Source organism: Artemia franciscana, chromosome 21, assembly GCF_032884065.1.
Source record: "Artemia franciscana chromosome 21, ASM3288406v1, whole genome shotgun sequence".
Classification (NCBI taxonomy): Eukaryota; Metazoa; Arthropoda; class Branchiopoda; order Anostraca; family Artemiidae; genus Artemia; species Artemia franciscana.
The window spans coordinates 11,873,893-11,890,354 of NC_088883.1; the positions used below are offsets into that span (position 1 = coordinate 11,873,893).

The 16,462-nt window shown below is 34.6% G+C and overlaps 1 protein-coding gene across 2 annotated transcripts in view; it reads right to left on the bottom strand.

The window, feature by feature from the left end:
- Positions 1-522: 522 nt before the first annotated feature.
- Positions 523-16,462, bottom strand: part of LOC136040779 (uncharacterized) — a 63,311-nt gene continuing 47,371 nt past the window's right edge. For both annotated transcript variants that reach the window (XM_065725104.1, XM_065725103.1), the window contains 3 exons: positions 12,436-12,615; positions 8,928-9,062; positions 523-3,808 (listed from right to left, as the gene is read on the bottom strand). In XM_065725104.1, the coding sequence (XP_065581176.1) occupies positions 3,635-3,808; positions 8,928-9,062; positions 12,436-12,615 (489 nt within the window). In that variant the 3' untranslated portion in view covers positions 523-3,634. The remainder of the gene's footprint in view (positions 3,809-8,927; positions 9,063-12,435; positions 12,616-16,462) is intronic.

Sequence of the window (16,462 nt, forward strand, 5' to 3'; positions counted from 1 at the left end):
CAACTTATTAGAGACGACATTAATTTCGAAATATAGGTTCCGGTGGTACCAATTTTAATCGTAAAGAATGAGGTTTTGAGAAAGGGGCCTCCCCCATATACGTAATAATTTCTGTTCATTATAAGTTTTGATATTGCTCTGAAAAAACTTGTTTTTTAATTCTGGTCGTGTAAGAATAATCCCAGGAAGTTCGTGCCAACAGTGCAACATTCCCTAAATATTCCAACAGTTCAATACTTCCTGAAAGTTTTAACAGTTCAACTGAGAAGCTGAAAAGCAGTGGGTATAATAAATCTAAATCAAGTAAACAAGTTTTAATCATAAGTTTTGAGGTATTGAGGAAGGGACTTAAAAACGAAAATGATTGGGTAATGCAAGAAAACGACGTCCTAAAAAAATCCCTCGGGTTTCAGGCTGTTACTATGGGATGTGTTCGTCTTTTACTAGGTTGTAGCTACCTTTGCAACCACGATTAGAACTGCTGAATTTCCAACCATGATTGAACCTACTAATAGACAGAGACTCACTTAAATTAAACTCTTATTTGCAAAAACAAAACTATAAAGCAAAACTAGGAACAAATGTACTAGTGGAATTGTTCTGTAATCTACACAGCCTTCGAAGGCTATTGTATCAATAAAAAGGTTTAATATCAAAAGCTATAATCTACTAAACTGACTCCAATGAAAATTCAAGAGTATTATGTAACATAAACTTTACAAGACTTTAAGCCTCAGATCTAAGAGAAAAAAGAAAACACACCTTGAAAACAAAATCAGCTACAGGAAATAAATTGCACCAGTCGACTAAAAATACTAAATATAAGAAGCCCAGATAACAGCTCAGTTCGATAAAAACCGTTGATTTAAAACAGCTGCACTGTAATGCAAAATAAAAAACCTTCAAGGGTATTTAATCAAAGAATATTGTACTTATATAAAGTTAAAACAAATATAAAATGTAACTAGTCATGTTCCATTAAATTACAAAGCGTTAAATTTAGTGTCCCATTCCATTGAATTTAGTGTCTCATCCAATTACAAAAAAAATGAAAAAGAGGGCTGTGGCAGTAAAAACGTCGTTGCTACATTACAGTCGACGGAATATTTTAATAAAATAGATATCACCGCCACTATCAAAGATACCATTCGATTTTCCTATCGCCGTTATATAGCCAAAGGGATATGTTATATATCCCAAGAGATAGCCTTCAGGCCCTATCCCCATCGAAATATCAGGATTTTTATCATTCTCCCATAATGACCTATGTTTTGTAATTAGCACGCATCTGAACTGTACCGTTCACATTTTTAACTCCCCTCTCCCCGTTCCAAAAAAGATTACGGGAATATTTTGACGTGCTTTAGACACACCGTTGATTTGACACAAACATGGCTGTTTAGAGTGACAATTTTTCCCCACAAAAGCAGCCTTTGAGAAGAGAAATCATTATCGTTAATTCTCCCTGAATCGTTCTTTTTGGCATAAAAAAAAAGAAAAAAAAGAATAATTCTCATGTGCTAAATATTATTGAGTAGTTGACTGGAATACCCAATAAGCTGTCATAAATGGCGTCAGACACTAGTTACCTCACCATGGTTCGTTACGTTAGTTTTATTAGCATTTTCGTTCAATTTTCTTGATTAAGTTCTTTTCCTTTTTTTTTAATGTTTAACTCCACTATTTATTACTTTTATGTATGCGTGTAATCAGTAAGTACATAAAATTTATATAAAACACATAAAAAATTATACAAAATCATAAATGTAAGGAAAGTGAAAAGAAACAAAAATTGCACTTTGAGTTGTCGTACTTTTGTTAACAACCAGTGGCGTCTCACTCTCAAGATATTTTGAGAAGGAAAAATGAGAGAGTAAGTAAAAAGAAAATTGTGGTCATGAATAATCATTAATTATTTGTTATAATTTTTTATCTTAAAAACGCAGAAAAAATGAATTCAATCCCTCAAGTTATCTTATAATAAAAAGTAGCTAGATTTTAAGCTTTTTCTGTACTAAAAAGATAAAGAGTGAAATAAAAACTGTTATTGAATGTTTTGGAACGTAAATGAGACACGTTTTCATAAAACATGCTTAGGTTCTTGAATCTAAATGTACTACAAAAAAAGGAAAATAGTAAAAGACAACGTATTCTGAAATATAGCAAATATATTGTAAAATAAATTGTTATTTTTGGCGTCGTATCAGAGAAGTTAAAAGCTTGAAAGAAAGAGAATCAATCAATATTGTTTTTTTTTTGTTCCCATAAGAATGTACAAAGACACTAACAAACTTCTATCTCGGCGATAGAGTTTTGTCACAGCCCGTTGAATAATATCAGATTGAGCTACAAATTTATTATACGTTAAATTCTGAGAAGTCTAACTTTGGAGTTGTTTAGAAAAACTGCTGAAAAAAAGGAAATACAAAAAATACAATAAAAAAATAATAACCTTAGAGGAGTATAAGAAAATGCAAAAATGACCATAAATGGACCTTTTTGATACACAGCACAAACACTGATACATGCACTGCACACACCACTACATACACTGCAGCCACTACTGAAAACACTGCACATACACTGATGTATGTGAATGTATTTTCACGTCCCAGCCATTTAACACACCAGAGAAGTGACTTCTTATGAACCGGGAATACAGCTGTGATACGAGATTGAAGCTTCGAGGGACGTGTCTACAGCCGAAATTAGGGCTCAAGAAGATGTTTTAGAATTCCTATCTCAACTCTTGCCCCAATTTTAAGGCTTGAAATATTCTATGAACATTTTCCAATGACTTTTCTACCATTCAAAACAAAACAATTAATATAAACAAGGACATATTATAGTGGCATAAAAGAAAATTCAACCAATTTAAACGAGCACTTCGACTACATAGCCAAAAACCGTGATGGAAAGACATTGTTGTCTTCGTAGTTTCTCAGGTCTCAAACAACTATACTTGACTTACAGCACTATTCACGACCAATGTACCACCATCCCTAGGTCTAAGATAGCACATCAGGCTAACATGAAAAACATTGCAGGGTCAGATTGCTTACAATCAGAAACATTCACGCAAGGAGCACTTCTTCAATAGTTCTAGAGAAATAGGTAAATAGTTAACTAGTGGTATAAGGCACTAATTTGTTAGTGGCCTGGCCCCATGAAAGATTTCGTACGAAAAAAAGAAATACGTGAGAAGTAAAGTCTAAGCCAAACTTTGATTCTATTAAAAAAGTTCTTCCCGGAAAATTCCTGGTATATTTCAAATAATACAGATAGGGACCTGGCGAATTTGAAAACATAAAAACATCTTTGTAGACTCAAAATTTGGCCTAAGCATCCCCATTGAAATTCAATCAACGGACTTCCAAGACAGCTTTAAGTGCTATCAAGAAGTCAGTACTCTCTATTTTTACGGTTATTTTTTAACTGTCTTTACATCTGTTATTTTCACAGCTGTTTCATCAAGTTGAAGAAAGTTTAGCGCAGCAATTATCTGAATTATCCTAACACACTGTTCTACGTTTTTGCACTAAAGAAAAAGGTAACTGTAGTAAAAGTGTCACAGTAAATTTGCACCGTTTCTTATAGACTAGATACTCAATCCTAGTTGGCACTTTTTGAGATGTCACTTCATAACCCACAGCCTGCGTTCTTGCGATTTCAACGCAATTATCTTCCTCCAATGTTGCAATAAGTTTGTAACTTTGGGTTCTAAGGATGCTAACTCAAATTTTCTGGTCCCAGACATCATTTTATCCATTTGTTCTTCTAACCAACTATGAAGATATCGCAATGTTACCTAAAAAAGAAGAAGAGAGAAGATAAGAAAAAACAAAATCTGATCAATTTATTCAAGCATTGTCGGATTGGAACACACACGCAAGACAAATTATAAAAATATAGGAGCCTTAACACCAAACACAGAGCAATAATTTCTCAGTGAGTATATGATAATATTTACCAGTATCTCTCTTTAAAAAAGACACATATTCAGCAAATAGTGATTTATAACAAATATATATCATTAAATTCCAGCTTAGCCAAACTCCGTTAGCTTTGGCTGGTACTCGGGCCTTGGGCCCCCACGGTGGCCTGCACGATACTAAAACAACAAATTCATTACAAAACATCTACATCTAATAGAACCAAAAAAGCCCAGCGAATGCAGGTTAAAATCCAAGGCCAGGGTCAAAATCAAAACGATACACTAGACCAATGCCTTTAGATCACTGCTCATCCATAAACAATATCTCAAAAAGCAGATACAATAGCTATAGGTGGATAATAAGTCAAACTAAAACAAAATTTCCCCTTTTTATTATGGAGGATCAACATAGAAACGAAGGAGAACAGGGTAAGGGAAAGATTTTTTCTCGCTGAAAAATATTTGAAATGATATGAAATATAGCAGAATTCACAAAAATTACAATGTTTTCTGTTTTTAAGCAAGGTTTAGACCATTTTCAAAAAAAAGTCTGGCCAAAAAGTAAATGTTAAAATTTTGGCTCGGCGAATGGAAAGATCCGAAACTACTAAACACAGTTTGTGTTTCCGCTATTATTAAAAGTTAAATTATTTATAAAAGAAAAGAAAGAACAAAGGAGTATATCAGATTGAGATACAGAGACATTCCCTTCTTCCATTTTCATTGAAAAAAAAGAACTTTTTTGGTATTTCCGTTCCAGGAGATATTTCCTTTTGCCATTTTTTCCCTTTGCTTTTCTTTTGCCAGATTTTCCTTGTGCCAACAGAAAATTCCCTTTCGCCATTTTCATTGAAAAAACTTTTTTTGGTATTTCCATTCAGGAGATATTTAACGGTAATAATGCAAGGAGTCACTATCCTTACTCCTGACCAGCCTGAACATCTACACAAACTTTTTTGGGATTACTTTTTTTCCTTTCTGTTCTTTTAATCGGTTCTCATTTTTTTTTTTATTATCAATCTCAGCGCAGAGAGTAAAGCTGCCTCTAGAAACTCTAACGAGTTTAAAACTGCCTATCACAACTTCTACTCCTACTTAAAAGTGATAACCTTTTAAGTAAATTTGGCCAAAAAATGACATGGCTTTGCACTATTTTGGCCTCAGATGGTTTCGTGTAGTCTTGACTCGTAGGTAGTAAAAGTAATACTTTTGATTAGGCAAAAAACGAGAGATCTAATCTAATCTGTATATAAGTATAAAAACGTACAATAATGCATCTTTTCCTTTGCTTTAACTATACCAGTTTTATTATCTAGCTTTATCAGAACTAATATAACAAAAATACGGTAAAGTTTCCGAACGTTTGATGACTTTGCTAGCTGAAAGGCTAACATATCCTTCAACCCACTTATTCAACGCTCTTTCCAAGTCAAGGAATTACTACCGACAGAATAGTATACCCACCCTCCCCTAATGCCTGGACATATCCATAGGTTACATACAAAAGTTTGCGGATTTTATTGGTTTTCTTATTATTTTTTTTTTGTATATCTTGGTTGGCTGGAGTTAGTCCCCAATGTTAAATAATGCTAATTTTGGCAAAAAAAAGAAAAGAGAAAATAAGAAAATCAACCAACTGCTATGTAAAGTCTAGGGCTATATCCCTGACTTTTGTGTATTTGTGGGGGTGGGGGGTGGGACGCAATACTGGCGGTTGATCTTATTATATTTGGAAAGAGCGGTGAATGAGAAATTAAAAGGTATGTTTATCTCTCAGGTAACGGATTCATCCAAAATTTCCAACTTTTGACTTAATGGACAAAGAAATTACAAAATAAGAATGTACTTTTAATTGGTCTTATTCCAATCGGAGCAAAGAGGAATAATCTATATACCTAAATCACTACAGAAAAAAAAAGTAAAGATAAGCGATAACACAATGCCATAAGAAAACACTTTAACACTGACTTGGAGATATAAGCGTTCTGCCTATTTAAAATATACCAAATTTACCTGATTTTACGCCAACAGAAAAGAGAAAGGATAAAAAAGAATGATAATAAAACAAGACCTATGTATTTCAGTATAATAATAATAATACAAAATAAAAGCGAAGTAAATAACTGCCAATGAGGTCTACATAAAAATATTTTTGCCCATCGATTTTTCTTTTGGCTGTTTTAAAATAAAGTTCCGTCAGTGTTATAACAAGAAATCTTGAACTAAAACAACAAGAGCTAAGAGCTCATATGGCACTTGTGACGAGGCAAGAAGAGCTAAGAGCCAAGAGATCATATGGTATGAGCTCTAACAAAATTCTATGAATCAATAGATTGATTTAAAAAAGAAAATAAGAGGCTTAATGCCGGTCAGGATTTAAAATAAGAGCTCTGAGTCACGATGTCCTTCTAAATATCAAAATTCATTAAGTACAATCACCCACTCGTAAGTTACAAATACCTAATTTCTTCTAATTTTTCCTCTCTCTTTAGCCCCCCAGATGGTCGAATCTGGGAAAACGACTTTATCAAGTCAAATTGTGTAGCTCCCTGACACGCCTACCAATTTTCATCGTCCTAGCACGTCCAGAAGCACCAAACTCGCCAAATCACTGTACCCCTCCCCCCAACTCCCCCAAAGAAAGCAAATCCAGTACGGTTCTGTCAATCACGTATCAAGGACATTTGGTAATTCTATCCACCAAGCTTCATCCCGATTCCTCCACTCCAAGTGTTTTCCAAGATTCCCCCCCCCACTCCCCCAATGTCAAAAGATCTGGTCGGGATTTTAAATAAGAGCTCTGAGACATGAATTCCTTCTAAATATCAAATTTCATTAAGATCCGATCACCTATTCGTAAGACAAAAATACCCCAATTTTTTCACGTTTTCCAGGAATTCCGGTCTCCCCCTCCAACTCCCCCCAATGTCACAGGATCTGGTCGGCATTTAGAATTAGAGCTTCAAAGCATAAGATCCTTCTAAATATCAAATTTCATAAAGATCTGGTCACCCTTTCGTAAGTTACAAATACCTCAATTTTCAAAATTACCCCTCCCCCAACTCCACCAAAGAGAGCAGATCCGGTCCGGTTATGTCAGTCACGTATCTTGGACAGGTTTCTATTTAACCCCCCCCCATATACCCCAAATAGAGCGGATCCGTTCCTGTTATGTCAATCATGTATCTAGGACTTGTGCTTATTTTTCCCACCAAGTTTCATCCCGATCCCTCCACTCTAAGTGTTTTCCAAGTTTTAGGTTTCCCCTCCCAACTCCCCCTCCACCCCCCAATGTCACCAGATCCAGTCGGGATTTAAAATAAGAGCTCTGAGACACGATATCTTTCTAAATATCAAATTTCATTGAGATCCGATCACCCGTTCGTAAGTTAAAAATACCTCATTTTTTCTAGTTTTTCAGAATTAACCCCCTCCCCAACTAACCCAAAGAGAGCGGATCCGTTATGTCAATCATGTATCTAGGACTTGTGCTTATTTTCCCCACCAAGTTTCATCCCGATCCCTCCCCTCTAAGTGTTTTCCAAGATTTTAGGTTTCCCCCTCCCAGCTCCCCCCCAATGTCACCAGATCCGGTCGAGATTTAAAATAACAGCTTTGAGACATGATATCCTTCCAAACATCAAATTTCATTAAGATCTGATCAACCGTTCGTAAGTTAAAAATACTTAAATTTTTCCATTTTTTTCGAATTCACGGGCCCCCCACTCCTCCCCAGATGGTCAAATCGGGAAAATTCTAATTTAATCTGGTCCAGTCCCTGATCACCTGCCAAATTTCATCGCCCTAGCTTACCTAGAAGTGCCTAAAGTAGCAAAACCGGGACCGACAGACCGACAGAATTTGCGATTGCTATATGTCACTTGGTTAAAACCAAGTGCCATAAAAACCAATTATTGAAACTTGGCGACAACTTTTCATCCGTAAGAATTTGAACATAATTCCCAAGGACAACTATACTTTCAAAGGAAAGCTATATCTTCTTAAATAGCTTGATCCTACGTATTTTCAGCCTATTTTCTTTTCTTTTCACTCATGCTTCTCCTTTTTTTATTTGCCACCCGCTGCTACAAAAAGCTGCATAACTGCACACGAAGGAAATTTTTTAACAAAAAATTAAGTTTCTGATTTTCCCTAATATACTAAGATATATATGCAAATACAGAAGAGAGAATAGTGAGGACTATTGTCCCAAGACAGTGAACGAACAAAACCTGTTTGAATATTTCGGCCCTATATCTAAGGGTCGTCTTCAGCAAAGAAAATAACAAACAATAAGACACTTACAATAAAAGTTCCCGGTTAAAAATCCATTTTTTGAAATAACCTAGGCATCATTACTTCTTAACGAAAAGTTCAGCCAAGACTCTGGCTGAACAATAGTTTTGAACGAACAAAACCTAATGAAAAATTCAAATAGGTTTTGTTCGTTCACTCTCTTGGGAAAATAGTCATTATTCTTTCTTCTGTGTTTGTATTATGGAAAGGTAGTGTGGTCTTCGAAATTATTAAAGATATATATTATTGTTTAAGTTTCCACTTAATCAATTTAAAAACAATCAAATTTCAATTTCACCCTCCTTTGCACTTTAAGATGAGTGATGTGCACTTAAAATATTTCTGAAGGTGAAGTTGCGGAAGCTGTTTTTTTGACAAGGGAAAAACTAACTGAAAAAGAACAAAAAACAACACATGAAAAGAAAATGATACTGAAACTCGGATGGAAAAAATCAATATATCAACTTCATTTATTGTGGTCTAGCTCTCGGAGTATTTTTACTACCGTGACCATTATTTGTAAGCTTCGTAAGAAAAGTGACCGGTTTGAGTACTACTGGTTTTTTACTGTAGCAGGGAATGTAATTTACCAATTCCTCGAACAAGTTCTTTACTTCTTGGAGTGGGTGTTAAGCTGATGGTGTATTTTTTATTTTATTTTATTTCTGTTCTATTTATAAATAAATATTTGACAAACCAGATTAGTGGAGCTAATTTTCTCATTTATTTCAAACGCTTCTAAACATTGGATGCAAAGCCAAATATGGTCAGCACTTATAGAGAGATCCTCAAGGTCGTCTGCATTCTGGACAATCTCAGCAACGTTTTGTAGCTAAAAAAGAAAACAAAAAACTGAATTCTTCTGATCCTTTAATATCATCCATAAATTAGTCTTAGCATTCCGACTATTTACACATTGTAACATACTTTTATCAAGATTCCGTTGGCAACGCATTTATTCATCGGCCTCACTTAGGGGGGAGGGAAGGACGAGAAAGGCCTATGCCCCCCTAGAAATTGAAAAATACTTTTGGGGAGTATTTTCATTGAAAAATGTTTTTTTGGTATTTCCTTTAAAAAACGACAAATTCCCGCTGCCACCACTTTCAAAATACATGTATACTTCTGCCACCAGTTCCCGTGATTAACACAGCCAAATTTATTTGAAAACGAATACAAGTTCTGAAAAATTGATTGATTTTTCAAAGTCATCACTACTCCCTTTTGTTTCGCTTGCCAAGTTCCGAGTCCTGTCAGTTGTCGTCTCAATGAGAAAGTTTTAACGGTCACAAATTAAGTTAAACTTGTGTGAAATAGCCTGTGCGATATTTTTTCATGGAAGTTTAAAGCATAAGTAATTTGACAGATGGACAATGAGACCGGACCAAAATAAAGCAGCAAGAAACGAATAGATAGTATGATTTCATTCAATAAAAACAGACATTTAATAAGAATCCATTGTTTAAAGCCATGAAATATTACTAATGCCTACTAAAACCGCACGGTCTTCAAAATTACTACCCTTAACGCTGATGGAAACTTAAATTTCAATATATTTTGTCCTTTTATAGGAGAAATTTTTTATTAAGGAACATACTGCAATAAAGTCTTATGCAGAGAAAAGCAAGATTTTTGGTTTCAATAAATCCATTAGTAATGTTAAATAAGGTGCAGAGGCACGAATTCACCAAAATTTAAAGGAGAAGTAAACGTATTTTTTAAAAGTAAACGTATTATTAAAAAGCGTATTTTGTTGTTTTCGATTTTTTCCCATGGAAATACCAAAAAAAGTATTTTTTCAGCGAAAATGGCAAAAGGGAATTTTGCAAAATCTAGGGAGGCCAGAAATTAGTGCCCCCCTCCCTGATAAGAATCGCTGATAGGTTGCAGTTATTTTCCTAGATAATTTTTACAACTACTGATAAGGTACGCTCATTATATTTTTGATTTGCAAAGCTTCCCATTGTTATGCTCAAAGAGAACAATAATTAAAATCCTGTTTAGTATACGAGATAGCTGGGACGCCAAATCACGTCTGAGCAGCTCCGTTCTTGCTTTCGTTCCAGGTTAAATAGGTCAAATGCCTTATGGCTGACCGGTACATTAAACTCATTCTCTAGGCCTTGACTTTTTCGCCTTGTTTGCTGATCGTGAGAAAGGCAAGGCCTTATTAGCGATATCTGTCAATGGCCTAAAAGCTGTCAGTCGACTAAGAATCGAGAGCTGTCACATTTTTGCAATTTACATGGGCGGAATTTTTGTAATAAACAATTATGGCAAACTAAATCTAAAAGAGCTTTTACAACTCCAGTCAGGATACTTCACAAGCTAATGTTGCTTCACAAAATGAAGAATTTATAGTAATTTTGGGCAAGATTGTCAGTAAACCTGTTAAAAAAGACCAGAAACAACATCCCAACAAGCGTATTATACTCAAGCTCTGGGGTAGGACCTTGGTGTAGCCCACAAGAACGGTGCCTTACCATATCAATTATTAAAAGTCGAGAGACCATTGGCTCTCTGACAGACCAGATACAACCTGAGAGGCCAGAGATAATCTGATCAGCTCAAAGTAGTGCTAACTTAATCTCACTATATGTAAAATGTCATTATAAATGGGCCTTTAGACAAACAAATATGGAAGATTTCGTCTCGAGAAGAGGAAGGAAAGCGGGTAAAAATAGATGACAAAATAAGTCATTTACCGGGAAGTTCCAGGAAAAATCGTAGAAATCTTCAGATGTCTCACCCCCTACATACAAGTCTGATTTCAGGTGCAATCCTGATTTCAGATAATTTGCTATACACAATATGAACACTAAACCAATTTTATGAGTCAAGACAGCATTTTGCCAGTACGTTTTAACTTGCCGTAAATGTTTTCAGGAACAAATTAAAAGAGACTTATAAAAAAGATGAGTATGTCCATAAGTTTAGTGAAATATGATTTGGCTAAACCCACTTTCTACCGTCTCGTGGTTTGATCAACCGTAGATGCACTGTTATATGTTCTTTGGATTATTTTTGAGTAAAATGGCTATCCCACAATTTCAGTCAAACTCGTTTGGCGAAAAGAGGGGTAGTCGGTGGGAGGGCTAGCTGCCTTCCATCATTTTCGCTTGATCGACACAGCGTTTTATAGAGTCATAAATATATTTAAATATACTTAAATCCAAATTAGCAAACATAGTGGTTGAGCCACGCTAAAAACAATTAATTTTTTAGACCACAGTTTCTTCCCATTTACAAATTAAACAATTGAAAATATAGAAAAAACGGGTATAATTTTTAAATAAGACAATAAAAAAAAAGAAACAAACTTTTAATGATAAGAAACGTCTAGAAACCTTTATCAAGCCTTGGTTTTGGTTTTTGTTTGTTTTTCCCTTTTATTTATATGTTTTACTTAATTTTACTTGATTTTTTTTTGTGATTTATTTCTGTTGATTAATGCTTTCGGACATAAAATTAAAACGCGAAGCTCTTTCTTGTTATTTTTTTTTTCACTGTATTATTTAAATTATTTTTCTACGTTTTCATATGTTTTATTTGTTGGGCCACGCTAGTTACAAAGATGTCTATAAAAAAAGAACCCAGCCTGCATCACAAAAACTTCTTCCAGAATATCGTCTACTCATACTATCTCTGCATTTTATGCTAAATTCGTCAAATAAAAGAAGATAAATACCCTCCTCAGCCATTGCTGAGACATAGGGCGTCAATTTGACGTGTCAGTTTCTGGTTCTTTTTTTTACAGGGACAAATAGAAAGCTTGTCACCGAATTTTGCTGCGGCGGGATAGGAAATACAGATAGGAAAACTACAGGTCAAATCTCCCGTCTTTTCAAATCCAAAAATCTTCTTAAATCTTTCCCATGTCTAGTCAGCTATAATGATGCTGGAGGTACTGTAGTCGTCGGTAATTTTGTTTTTCGTCAAAAAAAAAAAAAAAAAAAAAAAAAAAAAAAAAAAAAAAAAAAAAAAAAAAAAAAAAAAAAAAAAAAAAAAAAAAAAAAAAAAATCATGTGGCTGGGACATATATGTCTTAACAAATGGCTAAAACTGACCTCTGTGCGTTTAATTCAACCATTTGGCTTTCTCTAATAAGCTCGGTGTATGGATTCATAGTTTTTATGCGTAGTTACTGTGAATCTGGCTACTTGCTTTTCTAATAGCTATACAAGTTTAGAATAAAAGTCACTTACCGTTGGAAATGTCAGAAAGTCAACTTTGCTCTTTGTTAGCAAAGAAATGACTGTACGAGCAAAAAACCTCGACAGCAGCAATCCTCTGGGCTTACACGAGGAAATAAACTGGCTGAAAAAATTCGTCCTTTCTGGATTTGAAACGAAATAAGGTGCGTATGAATTTGCTAGTGCTGCCACCTAAAATAGTTTAAATAATAAATAGTTTAAAAGTTCGACTGCTTCTTTATAAGTCAAATGTATACATAGATTTGGGTTCTGCCTCTCTATCGAACTTGTTATAAGTTGATATACATAAGTTGTACTATGCAAACTCAAATAAACAACATCTACTGAAAAATAGCTCAAAATGATCAAAAATGATCATCCCAGACAACTTTTTATTTGATAAGTGACCAATAGAAAAAAAAGCTACAGGACATCTTATTATGAAGACAACTCGGTATGATTGATGGTTAGAAGTAGTTCTGGAAGAAGGAGTTATGGATGATTAACGCTTAGAACAGATGCTTCAAAGATATTAGATGATGTCAGCAACGAACGTTAAGAGCCTAGATATTACCGTCATCGTCATTAACAATATGATCGTCATCGGTATCTTTCTCGGCATCGTTATCGCCGTGTTCATGACTATTATTATCACTAAGATTTAGAGCCCGTGGTTATCCCGTTTTATATGACAAATTGTGCTTTATTACTCCGTTTCTTCCATGAGGGGAAACAGGCACAAATCGAAACTTTACTACAGAGCACAATAGTCTTGGCGCGTTTTCTCAAGCTATAAAGAAACTGACAAAAATACTATAAATTTAGGCGCTCTTTTAACAGGTTTCATATATTAATAGTAGTAAAAAAAAAGGTGGAAAAGCATTAAATGGTCAAAAATGTACTATACGGTAGTGCTCTTCAAATAGGAATTAGCCATTTTTTGAAAGAGAGGATTTATACTCTTCTTTGGAGCTGTTGAAGCAAGCATAAAACTCTTTAATTTCACTTTGGATCTTATTGTGATTTTTCATAAGTTTTTCTATTTTATTTTTAGCTGAGCTATTGTTTATATAGCCAAAATATTCGTATGAATTAATTTGTTTTTTAGTTTCAGCCTCTTGATTGAAAAAAAATCTTCATTTTAAAGAATTATTCTTCATACACTAGGAAAGAATTAGCCAAGGACATACAAATAAGACATGCCTTTCTGCCAATTAATGTCACTCACTATCTACAAACCAGTCATCGAAAAAGTACCGACATCGGTTACCAGAAGTATAATACGAACGAGCCCTTATGTTGGTAATCTATGTGCGTGAATTGTGTTTGTTAATATTTACGAAAGATATAGCCTTAGTGGCACAATTTTACATCACCTGATGGATAGGGCAATTGTCTATCTTGAGAAAAAGCATTTAGTCTAAAAGTCAAGAAGTCGGTGCTGGTAGTGCTTAGGAAAGGAGGAAGGTTAGCGGAAAAAGATAGGGTTCGATATGAGGGTATATACTTGGAAGTGGAAGGAGAGTTTACATATTTTGGTGGCAATCTGACAGCAAAAGGTAAGGTTAGTAAGCATAGAGATAGCACAAGCTTACAGACCGATAGTATATAAGTTTAAGCATATAGATAAGTTTAGCAAGAGGAAAGTGAGCCTCTTATGTCGTGACTGCGAGCCAGTTAGCTGTGCACTACGCGTGTGAGTTTGGAAAATATCATACCTCTGAGAAGTACATGACAGGTACTTACAATTAGGTTTTGTGGACGAGGATGTCAGACTCAAGTGCGGCAGGAGGAGATGGCAAAGACCCGGTCACTGGAACTGTATGCAAAGCTTAAAGAACCACATGAGAAAGACACTTATTTTAGGGCAGAAGTGTAGGGAATGAGTTGAATTGTTTAAGTATGAGAGCGGATGGGTTACCAGTTAGGAAAAGAAGGATGTATAAAAGACAGATTGGCAAAATATTTCTTTCTCGAGAATCTATGAATGCACGTAAAACTGAGGGGCGCAAAATGGATCGGGCTTTACATAGAGTAAATATCAAATTGATCTAAGTTATAAATGCATAAATAAAAACTCGGTGAGTTGAGGATGACGAGTTAAAAAGATTATAAAGGAAAAATTATTCCCTACTTTCTAGTCCGCTTTGAAAACAATTTAAGAAAAAAACTTTTTATTCTAAGATTCTTTATTTAAGCTTCTATACGACAAAAGTTTGTGTTATCTAAATTTCGAACCTAAGTTAACATTGCCATAAACAACTATTTTTACAACTGCGGTGTCAAGTCTTTTAAGACAATGTTTGTTTTATACTTTATGCTGTGTTTAGTTACCCGTTTATGTTGTTTTATTTATACAAAGGGGAATATAAAAGGGGGAAGGGGATTTTGACATTATATTATTACACTGTCATCGAATGTTCATATAATGGTAAAAACTGAAAGTTATTTGACATTCAGAAGTAGTCAAAAAATGGCTCACAAATTAATTCGACAAAAGTACAAAAAATATACAAGTCAATGAGCTGACAAAAATGAGTTAGAAACCTTTTGCAGTTTGCAGGAGAGTGCGAACATCGGCAAATTCAGCAGGAAAACTTTTGGAGTGCTTTATCGGTAAAAATAATGGGATAAGAATAATGAGAAAAAATGATTTTGGGGTAATTTGTAAGCTGGAGAAATTCCTAAAATTATGGCTGAACCATAAAAATCTTTTTTGTAGATTCATGTTGTATTGAATTTACATATTTTTGATTTGTACTTGTTTTGTCATGGCCGTCGTTATAATTTGCAAAAAAATTAGTCTTGTTATCCCATAGTCAGAGACCTCATTTTAGATCAGGCGAGTTTTTCTTATTTTCATGCTGTTGAAACGAGATTTTTGTTAAAAAAAAAAAAAAAACGATTTATGCAAGATCTTTTTCCGTATTTATAGAATGAAAGAAAGAAAGAAAAAGTTTATTTGAGCCCTACGGCCATACACAGCATGATTTAATGATACAACACTGCATAGAACACACACTCAATATAAAACAATACTTATTTTCATTCACTCGGGCTCGACTGAGCCTCTCCCGCCTTTACCCCCAAATACACAATAACATAGAGCCAAACCTAGGTACTAGATACCTTTAGACCAAATTAGGCCTCAAGACGAGAAATAGAAAGATCGTCCCTTCCCTGGTATACTATTTCTTCATCAATTTCAAAAAAAATAATAACACAGGAATTTACATATATAAGATGATCAGGGAAATTTCAATGAAAGTTTTGGCTAAGTTAATATAATCGACACATAGTAAAAATAATAATAATCGTTGAACATAGAACCACAATAAAAAAAAAAAGAACTACCAAGGAGGACTTGTGAAAAACTTTTCTATGGTTGTAAAATAATAGGTTTTAGGCTACCATCAATTTTAAAACTGATGCTGAAATAAGTGAAATAAACTAAGATCCATAGAAAGGGAAAACCGATGTCTAAGTGTTTTTTCGGAGCATCCAAACACAATCCAACCTTTGGGAGGGGAGTGATCCCAAAATTCTTATCATCAAGGCATCTAGCCAAAGAGATTGTCAGATCTTGTCTAAACTTAGCGGGGCCTCAGAGTAATTGCTCTACCTTTACTTTTGGAGATCAGAATCCAGCCGATCCTCAATGGGAGATGGAAAAGAGTGAGGAGGGATCTAAATTCTTTTCATCAGAAGCTCTACAAGAAGAGGTTACTGGATCTCAAATAAACTTCGCGGGGATTAAGAGTAAGTATAATTACTGTACTTTTCGAAGGACCATGCCTAATCTGAAATATGTGAGAGGGAGGATACTTTAATTTTGGCATGAGAACATCTACCAAAGGGTTTTCAATTTTCAACAAAACTTTGTGGGAAGAAAGAGTAATTATTTCAGTAGGCTAGAAAGTGTCTGCACAGAATTCATCCTCTGCAGTGGGAGGGCAAGAGGAGCCCTAAAGACATCATTAGTATATCGATCAGAAAAGGTTTTCAGATCTCAACTGAAGTTTATGGCTAGTAAGATCTA